The sequence below is a fragment of the Pongo pygmaeus genome, chromosome 3, assembly GCF_028885625.2.
Source record: "Pongo pygmaeus isolate AG05252 chromosome 3, NHGRI_mPonPyg2-v2.0_pri, whole genome shotgun sequence".
In the NCBI taxonomy this organism is placed as follows: domain Eukaryota; kingdom Metazoa; phylum Chordata; class Mammalia; order Primates; family Hominidae; genus Pongo; species Pongo pygmaeus.
This window is the reverse complement of record NC_072376.2, coordinates 199540679-199553995: the sequence shown is the minus strand read 5'-3', so window position 1 is coordinate 199553995 and position 13317 is coordinate 199540679. Positions and strand designations below refer to the sequence as shown.

Sequence of the window (13317 nt, the reverse complement as noted above, 5' to 3'; positions counted from 1 at the left end):
TCACTTGCCATAGCTTTTAATTACGTTTATATTCAACCCTAAAATCAATAAATGTGGGGTACTTCATGTGAACTGTCTGAATTTGAAGATGGGACATAGAAAATTAGCTTGGGAGATTTCGCCACTGACATTTCTCAAAGAAGTTCATGGCAGAAGCACTTTTAAAAAATGTATGAGAAACTCAGCATGACTAGAACAATCTGAGTCTTATTCAGACTCTGACATATTGTCTCAAATACTAATATCTACTAGTGTCTAGGATTTTGACGGAATTACTAATAGGATGAGACTAGAAAATACATCAGAGTACAAAGTTACAAATGGCATATTCCTAGATAATATATTCTTACATGTAATTAGTGTGTGAGTACATACACATGCTAATTATGTTTGTGTATCATTGATAAAATGACGGATTGCAAACACACATCAGGGTCTTCTGAGCAAAGCCTACAGAACCTTGGAGATGCTTTCAGCAAGGCAGCTTAGTGGGTTTGACTTTCACTCTCTTTACAGGGCAAAGTGTTCAAGATTAAGTGATTTATTTGTTTGCTTTTCTCTCAGTCTAACATCTCACACTGTCAGACACACAGATAAATATAATACTTGTTCCTCCATTTTTCAAGTGATAAGGAGTGTGCTGAGGCCACGAGTGCTCCAATGCCTCTGGTGAGGTGGTTTCAAGATGTCACTTGGAATCTCTTCTTTAAAGTCAAAGTTGTCCTCTGAAAAGATTTAGGCACATATTGTGAACCTGGAAACACCAAGCAAAAGGTAATTCTCATTAAAATGTTACAAAGGCAACCACTCAGAACGATTGTTTTGTACGTTCCATGCAAATACTTTAAAATATATATTTTATTTTAATACACTTTTGTATAAATTAGGAAATAGTCATATGCAAAAACTGCCTATTAGGGTCCTAAGGAAAAGGAAGGGTGCTCCCCCAAAACCAAGCTGAGCTGCAGGCCACGCGTCCTCCCGAGTGGTGGATTTGCGAGAAGCTTCCACGCAGAGGCGGGTCCTGGCCCAGGAGGCTGAGGGAACACTACTTCCTGGCAGCTCTCCTGCTTCCCAGGGGCAGGTGCAACGCCAGGTACTTTAAGGGATCCTTCCCACTACCTGGAATACCCCTTTGGCTCCTTTTTTTTTCTATCACAGAAATAATAAAAGTTGATAAGTTAGTAGTTCCCAGTGCTTTTTGACCTGGACGCAAAGGTAGCAAGGAGGTCATGTGCCTGCTTGTCAGAGAAAAAGAAAACAAACCCTCAGAAAGACAGGAAGATCCCTCTTATGGACCCTCGATCACTTCTGCAGATATAGAAAAGACCTCTGACCATCAATAATAGCTATCTCAGAGCTCCTGATAAGAGCTCATCCTCTGAAGCGGTGCGTCTGGGCCTGACCCTGGGAGCCAGGCTGTGTTGGATGCCATCATGAAGGCCGGTGGGGGGTTACATGGGGAAGGCTGTCAGGAAGGTTGGGAGGAAGGCAGAGTGTGGGTGTAACTGAAGGAGGAGGAAGGCAGGAGCATGGGTGTCACTGAAGGAAGGCAGCACCGCAGGGTGCACGGAGCCAACATCCGGCCTGAGATCAGGTGCTATCAAGGCTTTGCTTTTGCATGGGAATGTCTCCTGCACAGCTGTGCCACTGAGAAGGACCATGGAAAGATGTGGTTCTTAGAATCAGTGATAGGAATGATTCAGAAATACCTTTATGAGGATCCTGCTTATGATAAGCTCCATGAAGACTTAGAGGAAAATTGAAAGACTTTTGTTCATGACTCAAGGTTCAGCCTGACTTCAAAATTAGTGCAGAAGCTTCTGGACTTTGATTTGGAGGACGACTGATGGATGAACAAAGATGAAACATCAAGGAACACAGGTCCCTCTGTCCCTCTGTTCAGTGTTTAAAATGTGACTGAAGGTCAGACAGTGCTGGGAGATCCGGTGTTCAGTGGGGAAGGTTCCACTTTGGCGGGTGAAAGGGCCTCCTTCCCCTGAGGTTTTCTGTCTCTCGGTGCCCCAGGGACCCCTGCACACAGCCTGCCTGTCGGGGGCCCTGCCTGCTCTGCGGGCTCAGAGCTCACCAGGCTGCTCAGTGCTGGTCCCGAGTGCATTGGCTTGGCCAGTCCTCTCCAGCAGCACAAGCCTGGCTGGTTCTAGGCAGGGGTTGGCCCTGGACAAGGCCACCCCTACCTGAACTTGAATGCAGTCTTGTTTTTTAAATTAGACAGGGTTGACCTTAAATAGGCTCATGGGCGATCAGGATGAGTCCTTGCATATGTTGAGGCTTGTTATGCACCAGGCACTGCATTATCTGCTCCGTGTTTTATTTAATCCCTTCAGGAGTCCTTGAATGAGGTGTTATTCCCATTTTACAGATACGGAAGCTGAGACCCACAGGGAATGCCTGGTGTCACAGCACCCAGCAGCAGAGCTAGGACTTCCGTGCCAAGGCCCGTGTCTCTCACGACCACCAGGCTTGGCCTCCTCCGGATTGCACAGGCTGGCACCTACAGCCCTGGGCATCTCTGCCCTCCCTTCCGGACTGCACAGGCCGTGCGGAGCCGCATGGAGCTCCAGGGAGTGCCCTGTGGCCAGTTTTCCTGTGCATCTGGTGGAAAGGAAGGCCACAGCCTGATCCTGAGGGGCCTGGACATACCCTTCCCACTCCCCAGATGGGGATGAGCTTTGAAGCATTAAAAAATGGTTAAGGAGGGGAAATATTTTGAACCAAAGAACTAAATGTTAGCTTGTCGTTATAGATGCAAAACCTCTTGGAGCCGTGCGTTTGGTTGGCTGCATTCTCCCTTCTAATAGCTCTTTTGTGTTGGGTCGGTAGTTAAGAGGCAGTGAGGCGCAGATGACTGGCATGGACCGTTCGCTGGGTCCTACATGAGTTAAGTGGCCATATGTGATTGCATGTGTTAATGTAACTTCTGTGGACGCCCCCAGTGGGGGTCACTGCAGTCCCCCGATACCGGCTCTACCCCCACCTCCTCTTCCAGAAAGCAGTGAGTGATATGCCGAAGGTGTCACCATGAATCCGCTCTGGTTTTTAATTCATTCCTGAATGTCCTGTTAGACGGTGGTGTGCCGCCTGAGCTGTTGTTAGACGGTGGTGTGCCGCCTGAGCTGTTGTTTGTTAGACGGTGGTGTGCCGCCTGAGCTGTTGTTTGTTAGACGGTGGTGTGCCGCCTGAGCTGTTGTTAGACGGTGGTGTGCCGCCTGAGCTGTTAGATCGTGGTGTGCTGCCTGAGCTGGTGGCCAGAGAGAAGACTCCCTGTGTGAGCAGCGTGGTGGGCTGACGTTGACAGAGGGCTCAGGAGGACAGAAACAGCTTTTCGTGTTTGAGGGACGAGACTTAGGCCTCCCGCTCCCAAGCTCTACTCTGTGTGTGAGGCCACACGCGCCTCACCTGCAGCCTCACCTGGGGCCCGGGGATGTCTGCATGGGGCACGCGCCTCATCACACCGACATCACAGCTCGCGCCTTTGAGCCACGTTCTCTCTACGTGGTGAGATCAGGGGCCTTGGCTGTGTTTTCCTTGGTGGATTTTTGTGTTTTGTAAGTTGTCTATTTTGATAATGTATTACTTTTATAATTGTAGAAACAATGACTAGCATATTTTAAAGGAAAAAAAGTTACTGATAAGAGAATACACTGACTTGGCATTTGGTCAATGATTAACAGCGAGATTTAAAACAAATTCAGAACCCAATTCCCACTGCAAACCTCTACTTGTGTGTGCCCCAACTACCTCCCGGACGCCTCCACTCGGCGTGCTGCAGTCAGCATCCCCAAAAGTGAACTCGTCAGAATTTCCCCAGTTCCCTCTCTCAGCACCACCCACCACTGGCCATCCACAGAGTCATCTGTCAGCCCTCACTCCCTCTCTCTCACATCCCTTGTGATGGTCATCTCCTCTAGGAAGCCTCGGCACCCTCCAGCCACCTGACAGGGGAGCCAGGTGGTCCTGCTCACCCCTCTCACAGCCTTTTCCAGCTTGCCTGCCAGGCTCAATGCTCCTTGAGGCACAGACGGAAACACCCCTGCTGTTTGAATCCCAGCCTTTGGCACAGACCTTGGCACAGAGTGAGCGCTTGATACACCCATCCATGATTGATAAGCTAACTTGGGTGCCTACTTCCCCCCAAGCACCTACAATTGTGTTAAAAGCAACACCTGGGCCGGGCGCAGTGGCTCATGCCTGTAATCCCAGCACTTTGGGAGGCCAAGATGAGTGGATTACCTGAGATCAGGAGCTTGAGACCAGCCTGGCCAATATGGTGAAACCTCATCTCTACTAAAAATACAAAAATTAGCCAGGCATGGTGGCATGTGCCTGTAATCCCAGCTACTCGGAGGGCTGTGGCAGCAGAATCGCTTGAACCTGGGAGGTGGAGGTTGCGGTGAGCTGAGATTGCACCTCTGCACTCCAGCCTAGGCATCGCAGCAAGACTTCGTCTCAAAAAAAAAAAAAAAAAAAAAAAGCAACACCTAACCATGTAGCATGACTGCTTTTTAGAGAACGAGCTATTGCCATGAGAATGACCGCTAATGCTGCTAAGGAACATACAACAAGAAAAGCAACGAAAAGGCACAGCAGCCCAGAGCTATTAGCACAGGAGCAAAATTTTAAAGAGCTGAAGAATCTCTGACATCACTGTGCTACAGGACGACAAAAGGGTTGATGTGAACAGCGATAGATCTGTGTTACACAATGCTTACATTTTACGAAATTTATTAGAATTATATGTTTATATGTTTTAGAATTATACGTTTAAAATTCCCTGTAAAACAATAAATTATCCCAGAAATTTCAGGTTATTTATAATACAAATGGTTCATAATTCATAATTTTTGAGCAATATATGCCTGGTATCTAGATAGATCCTTTTCACAGATTTCCAATAATTATTTTATCTACCCCGCTTGTTATAAAAGAGGAAGCTGAGGGCCAGAGAGGTTGGGACATTCCTAGGGTTGCACAGCCGGTGGCACAGCGAGGGTGGAAATCCAACGTCAGACTCCAGAGCAGCACACCTCATGATGAGGCCACACTACCGCCTTGAAAACAGTGTTGGTGACTGTTCTGGAACTGGAAACATCACTGGCCCATATTCAAACTAGAATATCCTGTGAACAACATACCAGGCTGAGAATACCTATTTATCTGTAAAACCTTGTGTTATAAAGTAATTAGCAAATCTGTGTTAATTTTCTCAAGCATTTTTATCATTAGATTTTCAAAGAGAATCTAAGAGTAGAGTTTCACCAACAATGATAGACTGGATTAAGAAAATGTGGCACATATACACCATGGAATACTATGCAGCCATAAAAAATGACGAGTTCATGTCCTTTGTAGGGACATGGATGAAATTGGAAATCATCATTCTCAGTAAACTATCACAAGAACAAAAAACCAAACACCACATATTCTCACTCATAGGTGGGAATTGAACAATGAGAACACATGGACACAGGAGGGGGAACATCACACTCTGGGGACTGTTGTGGGGTGGGGGGAGGGGGGAGGGATAGCATTGGGAGATATACCTAAAGTATAATAATAATAAATAAATAAATAAATAAATAAATAAAAAGAAAAAAAAGAAATAGGGCATGAAAACTCTATAGCAAACAGAGGTACTGACTTCTCCTAAGACAGCATTTTTTTTTTTTTTTAGAGTGAGGCCCCCAGTTCATTGAGAGCTTTTGGACATTCCCCTCTTCTTGACCTCACAGCAGATAAGTGAGTGCAGCTAAGTGACCTCACAGCAGGTAAGTCTCTGCAGGTGTGCTCTGTGATCGAGGTTTCTGAGGTCAGGCCACAGGCCCCAAACATTTGCTATTCCCTCCTACATGAGCAAAATAGGCTTATCAACGTAGATCATCTTCCATTTCACTGCCTGAAACTTGAAATCTCACTTACTACATCACTTTATTTATATATGGAGAAAAGCTGACCTGTCAAAATACTTTGACCTGTCCATGTGTGAGCAGCAAATTCCATTTGTGTCAATGAACTTTTTCGAGGCGTATCTGACTGCTGGAAGAAAAATAAAATCAGGGACAAGTTTCATTTTTTTCAAATGTTTTTCAAAATTAAAGTTACAGGAAACAGAGAACCCACCCGGAATGTGTGGGTTGTGCTGGGCCTTGACAACTGTTCCAGGGTAGCGGTTCTTTCTCGAAGACGTGATCGTTCTATACCGTCAGGCATGGCACTCGACACACGGTTTTGTAGATGCCTTCCTCTGTACTAAATGAAGGATAGTATGTTCTTGTTTAAAATAAATGCAATCCTTAAAAACACAAAAGAAAATCTCAACATGCTCAATCATTCACTCATCTATTTGGAAACTTTTAGTTAGACATTACTAAGGATCAGGTCTCCTAAGGATAAATACCTGATGAAATATATTTTGATTATGTAACTGCACTATTAAACCTGATAAAATGATAGTGTCATAATAGGGAAAGAGAGATAAAAAACCTTAAGAGAATGTAATTCTGCATTTGTGAAGTAGCAGGCTTTTTAATGTGATGTTTGCCTTTTTTTTTTTGAGACAGAGTCTCACTCTGTCACCCAGGCTGGAGTGCAATGGCGTGATCGCAGCTCACTGCAACCTCCGCTTCTCGGGTTCAAGCGATCCTCCTGCCTCAGCCTCCTGAGTAGCTGGGATTACAGGCATGTGCCACCACATCCAGGTAATTTTTTTTTGTATTTTTAGTAGAGACGAGGTTTCACTATGTTGGCCAGGCTGGTCTCGAACTCTTGCCCTTGTGATCCACCCACCTTGGCCTCCCAAAGTGCTGGGATTACAGGCGTGAGCCACTGCGCCCGGCCACCTTTTGTAAAATGATGTTATTCTAAGATTAAACACCAATACTTTGCAACTCTTGCCTTCTGGGAATGGGTTCCAGTGCTGGGCTCAAGGTGGCACAGGGCATGCAGGAGGAAACCTGGCCCCAGGTAGGGTTTTTCTCTCCCTATGTCTTTATGTTCCTACAACGGGGGTCCTTCTGTGTTGTATAAAATGAATAGAGACAAGTTACCTGTGTGAGAGTGGAGTGAGGGGTGGCTGTAAACCCAGGGGCTGCCTAGATATGCATGCTGGCAGCGGTACACTACCCCAGACCTGTGTGACTGCCTGGCTGAGGGGAGTCTGACTGCAGAAGGTCTCGCCCTCCACTGCAATAGACATGGCAAAGGTTAGCTGTAAAAATGAGACCTGATCAAAATGACCAGGGTCATAATTTTTACTGAGCTCATAATTTCACGTCAGGAATCATTTAACACCTATGAGTTCATTTTGTCCTTCTAACAATTCTTTAGAGGTAAGAATCATGAATCCCCTTTTATAGAGAACACTAAGGCTCAGGGAGATTAAAGTGACTTGTACCAAGTCACAGAAGAGAGTTTCTGTGGCAGGATCCACGCGGACCTGCCTGTCTCCTGACCAAATCTCATGCTCTCTTCTTTGCTCCACTATCCTATCAGAGATTTCCTTGACACCTGGAATTTCTGATTTAGTTCAAGACATGCTTTTATTTCACAAAACGATGAAGTAAGCCTGTCACTCCCTGTAAATTCTCACAAGCCATTCATTTCCTTTCTGGAAACAGATTACGAAGCCATTTGAATACAGCTACTCAGATCTCATGTTACTAATTTCACTTGGAAGTGCCAAGGTTGTTTTTGTTTGTTTTCCAACATAGAACCTAAATGGTCCACTGAAATAGAATGAAATCTGTCTTACAGAAACAAGGTGGCATCCAGGAACTGCCGTATTCTGCTCCCTGGTCTCGGTGCCTATCGGGGGGAACCTGCTCCGTGACGTTTGAACCAGTGGTGAAGCCATGTGGTCCACGCCAGTCGGCCTGCAACACAACATCGTGTCCCTGAGCACCCAGGTACATGGATAACTGGCAAGCGACAGGAAATCTGCCAAGAGCTGTGATTTCGATGTTTCTGTGTGAGAGGCACACAGGAGGTCTTTGATTTCTGCTATGTGTGGTATTATCCTGATGCTCCCCAGGGAACTTATAGCACTCTGGTAACTAGGGGAAAATATTATCTCAATACAAGTGAAAGACAGAGGATGGAGGTGAGAAGACGCAGAGCTGGTGTGTGGGGGGATCAGAGGGAAAGTGAGGCTGGCAGGTGAGAATCCAGGCGGGTGAGAAGCCGGGGGACACAGGTGAGGTAGCATCACCAAAGGGGGTGGGGCACTGGCCCCTCTGAAGCTACAGCTTCCCTCATATGTGTAGAGCACAGCTATGCACACAGACAAACAGGCTGTCTGTGGGACTACAATTCCATGTGTAGGGAGAGCAATTGGGAAGACTGGTCTAAAAGGGCTCCTCAGGGTGGCAATAATAAAAAGAAAGCTGAAAAATCACCAGCCCACAGGGAGGGAGGGGTCAGAACACAGAGGGATTTGTACAGTTAGTGGCATCTGAATGTATCTCAGTAGGAAACATAAATGGGTTTCTGTTTGATGAAGGTGTGACAGGTGGCCCAGGTAGGCTGGGGCAGGAGAAAGCCTGCCATGTGCTGCTGACTGGCACTGTGTGCTGCTGACTGGCACCATGTGCTGCTGACTGGTACCATGTGCTGCTGACTGGTACCATGTGCTGCTGACTGGCACCGTGTGCTGCTGACTGGCACTGTGTGTTGCTGACTGGCATGGGGGGAAGTGAGGCGGAGGAGGGAGAGGGATCTCGAAGGAATCAGCACAGCAGACCCAACACAGCTGGAAACATCAGTCCCAAACTGTGAAAGAAACAGTCACCAATTAAAAAGCTGAAAGGGGGGTTATGACTGCATCTGGAAAAAGTCTGGGTGCCCGGTAAGTGTTGGCAGCTGCCCACTCCTGAGCTCAGCTCCTGATAACCGCTCCCCTGCACGCCGGGGGTCCAGTGGGTGGTCTCTAAAGCCTGAGAGCACTTGTGCGTGTGTCCGGCTGGGCCTCTTCCTGGCGGGGATGATCTCTGGCAGGCTTAGCCTGTTTCCTCATCTCAGATTTGGGATAGTATGAGTCCCAACCATATAAAGTTTTGTGGTGGGGAATAAATAAGATCATAAATGTAATTCATTTACCTGGTGCTGATAACAAAGAAAGTGATCAATAAACATTAGCTGTTATTATCAATGTAAGTACTGGCCGATACTGGTAAGTTAGCTGGAGGGCAAGAGACAGGCACCTTTCTAACGAGGCCATGACGGGATGTGAATCCCTGAGATCAACAGCTTTGCTGAAACTCCCACATAGAGAAAAATGCATCCTTAAAGATAATCCAATAGGGATATAGTCCTTTTATTTTTATAGCATTTTATATACATTATTTTATTTAAACCTCCCCTTGAAAAGTATTAATTATGTAATTGAAAGGCATTAGCTAATTATTCGTTTCACAGATGAGGCCACTGAAATCCACCCAAGGTCACCCACCATCACAGGCTCATTCCGCCTGTGTGACAGGGACATTGCCTGACCTTGTGTCCTAGTATACAGCTAAGTAGACCCACTGCAGCAAGCAGAATGTCCAGGATGATCCATAAACCCTAACCGAGAAGCATCTAGGTCCTCCGTGACCTTTAGTTTACTACGAAAGAAACGAGACTCACAGTTTTGTTCCCCGAAGAACTTCGTCACTATAGATGTTGGGGGTTTTTAGTCTCTGTGAATCTGAAGCAAAAGAAGGCAGCCTCCAGGGCACTGGTGTTTTCTTTGCAGAAGGTGGTAATCCATGAGTGTCTGAGGCCCGTCCCAGTCTGTGCCGTGCGGACAGAGCACCTGCCCCTGCACCCGATGCTTTGTCCTCCTTCTCATTCCTGGGAAGGAAATCCTGTGAGCTACTCAGCTGCAAGTGCTGTGATAACAGGGAACGCACCTGTCTGTGCTTAGCTGAGCACTGTCTAGAACAGTCTGGCACCTAGAACATACTCCTAAGTACTGGTTGAATGAATGAAAAGACCCATCATTTCCGTTTCTGTTTCAATGAAGAATCATGCACAGGAAGAGAGCTAAGGTTTTCACTGTTAGTAATCAAACAGTCAAGCCCACAAGATTAAGAATTTCAGGACTACATTCCCCTTTTCCCATCTCTCCCAACCAAATACACGATAGTAACTGTTTTGTGGTTGGTACTGAAGGGTCTGTTTCTGCTCTTCCAGACGTGCTCAGGCACATCTGAAGCATGGGATTAAATGGGACCTTCGTGATCTCATGCCCCCTGCAATCTTCAGTGCTCTAGTGTTTGCAGCACAGGGAAGAGGCTGGGGAACTACTACTGATTCTGATACATACTGTGTTCTGTCAGCAAAATAGGTAGGTCTCTGCTGAAGCGGTTTTGCTTGAATTGTCATGACACCATTCATGTCACTATAAAAACTGCTGGAGAAGCGATGAATCTGAGAACAGTAAAAAATAAATAAATAAATAAATAAAAAGAATTACAAATGTCCAGTGCCGTTCCAATGACTGATGCTCGTGCGAAATCAGCAGGAAACACCCAGCACACCCACCAGCTAACTGGAGGAAAAACTAATAAAGGAGAGATATTTTATAAAGATGTGGGCTGAGACATTAACAACGAATTGGTTAATTCCCCAAAGCTCCTAACAGTGGGGACATTCAGCACACCTGGCCCAAAGTGGCCAGAAGTGAGGAAGAGGTTCCTGCACCCGGAGAGGGTAGCTGCACGGGGTAGGAACGCCACCAGCCCAGGGTGACCTGGCAGGGAGGCTGCAGGGAAGCAGAGCCGTGCTTCAGTCTCCCCCCATGCTCTGAGATCCCAGAGGCTGGAGGGCAAGGGAGCCCTGGTGTGGTCAACGTGTATCAGCCTCTGGTAACTCCAGAGTGAGGAAGGCAGAGAGAGAACCGGGAGAAGCACAGGCCGGGCATCACGGCTCCCCATTGTCCTGCTTGCCTGGGACTTCTCCTCTCCTCTCCTCCTCTCCACACTTGCCTGGGTTCTCTTCCCAGAAGCAGTGAGATGGCCTGGGCCCTCGAAAGCTTCAGTCTGAATCCCAGCTCTAACTGCTTCCTGATTTGTAATTCTGGAAAGCTTACTTTGTTCTTGGACCTTTATTGGTCTCATCTTTACATTGGGCAAAAATCATACCTACTTCACAGAGCTATTGTGAGAATTAAATGAGATGACAGAAAGCGTGAGCTAAGGGCTAAGTAATTCTTAACTCCCTCTTCAGTCTCACAATATAACCAACTAGGATTTAAAATAATATTTACCTAGATGACAGGTCGACAGGTGCAGCAAACCACCATGGCACATGTATACCTGTGTAACAAACCTGCACATTCTGCACATGTATCCCAGAACTTAAAATTAAAAATTTTTTTAAATAACAATATTTAGATTCAGGAGAATAGGATTTCTGGGACTGGAATTCTGTTCTAGTTCATGAACAGATGTGGCAATCACAATCATATGTAGAGGAATAACTTAAGAGCTTTCATAATTACCACTAGAACACCTTGAGTATTTCAAAGCAGGCTCTATTTTTATTCTGTTAATTTGCTGTCCACTTATTTTTTTAACATTTATCCAAACAAAGTAATTATAAAAACAAAACAGCTATTTAAAAAATGCCTCAGCTTCTAGAATTTCCATATTTTTCTGGTCTGTTTATTTTGCCTGATATTTAAAGGCTCATCCACTGCTCTTTTTGTAATATTCATACTGCCTACTTTTTTAAAGTGGGAAATGTTGTATTGAACTTGTCAGAGCAGTTTAAAGAGACCAAAAAAATACAATAAGCAGGTAGCAATTCCAAAAGTGTCTTTAAAACAGAAAAGGCACAGAAGACTTCTTGTAAAGCTGTTACACTAGAGAGTGAAACAAGCCTCTGAGATGCTCTGTTCTCCCCACTGCTCCCTGAAGCACAGATTCTGCTCAGGCCTGTGTCCCTTCAGTCTCACAAAGATCATTGGTTTAGATGCTCCCGTGCCAGGTGCACAGTTTTGCTTTTGCTTTGAAGAGCCTCCCTTCCTTTCTCATCTTAACGAATCACACCTATCATTTAGGGCTTGGTTCATATCTTACCCTACTCTGTGAAAAGTATATTCTTCCTCTGACCCCCAGAGCACTTATGATCCAAAACACATCCAATTATAAAATATATATAATTACAAACTATTACATCTAATTAAAAAATTACACAAAAATCTAATTACAAAGGATTATATAGACTATTAATATATAATTAGCATCTGATTATAACAGAAGGTAACACTTATTGAATGTCCACTCTACACCAGACACTATACAAAATGTTTTATCTCCTTTAATTCTCACAGCTTCCTACCTCATAAATCAGAAAATTGAGGTTTTGAGAAACAGGGACTGATTTAAAATCATGGAGTATTAAATGAAGACGTCAAGCTCAGAACTAGTAGTCTATATATGCAAGCTTCACTCTGCTATCAGCTAGACTGCCTCCCGTGTGGGGAGGTGTGCATGTGTGTGGTGTGGTGTGTGGGAGTGTGTGTGATGTGTGTGAAGGTGTGTGTATGTGTGGTGTGTTGTGGGTTGTGTATGCATGTGGTGTATGTGTGTGGTGTGTGTGTGGTGTGCATATGGTGTGTATGTGGTGTGTGTGGTATGTGGTATGTGTGCACGTGTAGGGTGTGCATGGTCTGTGTGATGTGTGTGCATGTGGTGTCTGTGTAGTGTGTGTGTATGTGTGTATTTGGTATGTGTTTGTATAGTGTGTGGTGTGTGTGTGGTGTATGGTGTGTGGTGTGTTTGTGTGTGGGGGTGTGTGTGGTGTGTGTGTATGTGGTATGTGTTTGGTGTGTGGTGTGTTTTATGTGGGGTGTGTGTTTGGTGTGTGGTGTGTTTGTGTGGGGGGGTGTGCAGTGTGTGTGTGAGTGGTGTCTGTGGTGTGTGTGCATGGGGTGTGTGTGTGTGGTATGTGTTTGGTATGTGCTGTGTGTGTGGTGTATGATGTCTGGTGTGTTTGTGTGGGGTGTGTGGTGTGTGGGGTGTGTGTGGGGGAATGTGTGCAGTGTGTATGAGTGGTGTGTGTGGTGTGTCTAGTGTGTGTGAGTGGTGTGTGTGGTGTGTGTGCGTGGTGTGTGTCTGGTGTGTGTAGGATGTATGTGGTATGTTTGGTGTGTGGTGTATGGTGTGTGGTGTGTTTGTGTGGGGTGTGTGTGGGGGGATGTGTACAGTATGAGTGGTGTGTGTGGTGTGTCTAGCGTGTGTGTGAGTGGTGTGTGTGGTGTGTCTAGTGTGTGTGTGTGAATGGTGTGTGTGTGTGGTGTGAGTGGTGTGGTGT

General features: G+C 45.8%; 1 protein-coding gene and 1 pseudogene across 11 annotated transcripts in view; one reads left to right on the top strand and one right to left on the bottom strand.

Moving 5' to 3' along the window:
- The window catches only part of FAM149A (family with sequence similarity 149 member A), a 69363-nt gene that overhangs the window by 510 nt on the left and 55536 nt on the right, over positions 1-13317 (bottom strand). For 4 of the 11 annotated variants that reach the window (XM_054484222.2, XM_054484224.2, XM_054484228.2 and 1 more), the window contains 6 exons: positions 10325-10428; positions 9643-9849; positions 7772-7892; positions 6142-6270; positions 5976-6057; positions 11-754 (listed from right to left, as the gene is read on the bottom strand). In XM_054484222.2, the coding sequence (XP_054340197.1) occupies positions 681-754; positions 5976-6057; positions 6142-6270; positions 7772-7892; positions 9643-9849; positions 10325-10428 (717 nt within the window). In that variant the 3' untranslated portion in view covers positions 11-680. Of the gene's footprint in view, positions 1-10; positions 755-4729; positions 5142-5975; positions 6058-6141; positions 6271-7771; positions 7893-9642; positions 9850-10324; positions 10429-13317 lie in introns of those variants that run through there. The other 7 variants (XM_054484223.1, XM_054484225.1, XM_054484226.2 and 4 more) reach the window with 4 other exon arrangements.
- LOC129035297 (protein LTO1 homolog) lies at positions 790-1834 on the top strand (annotated as a pseudogene).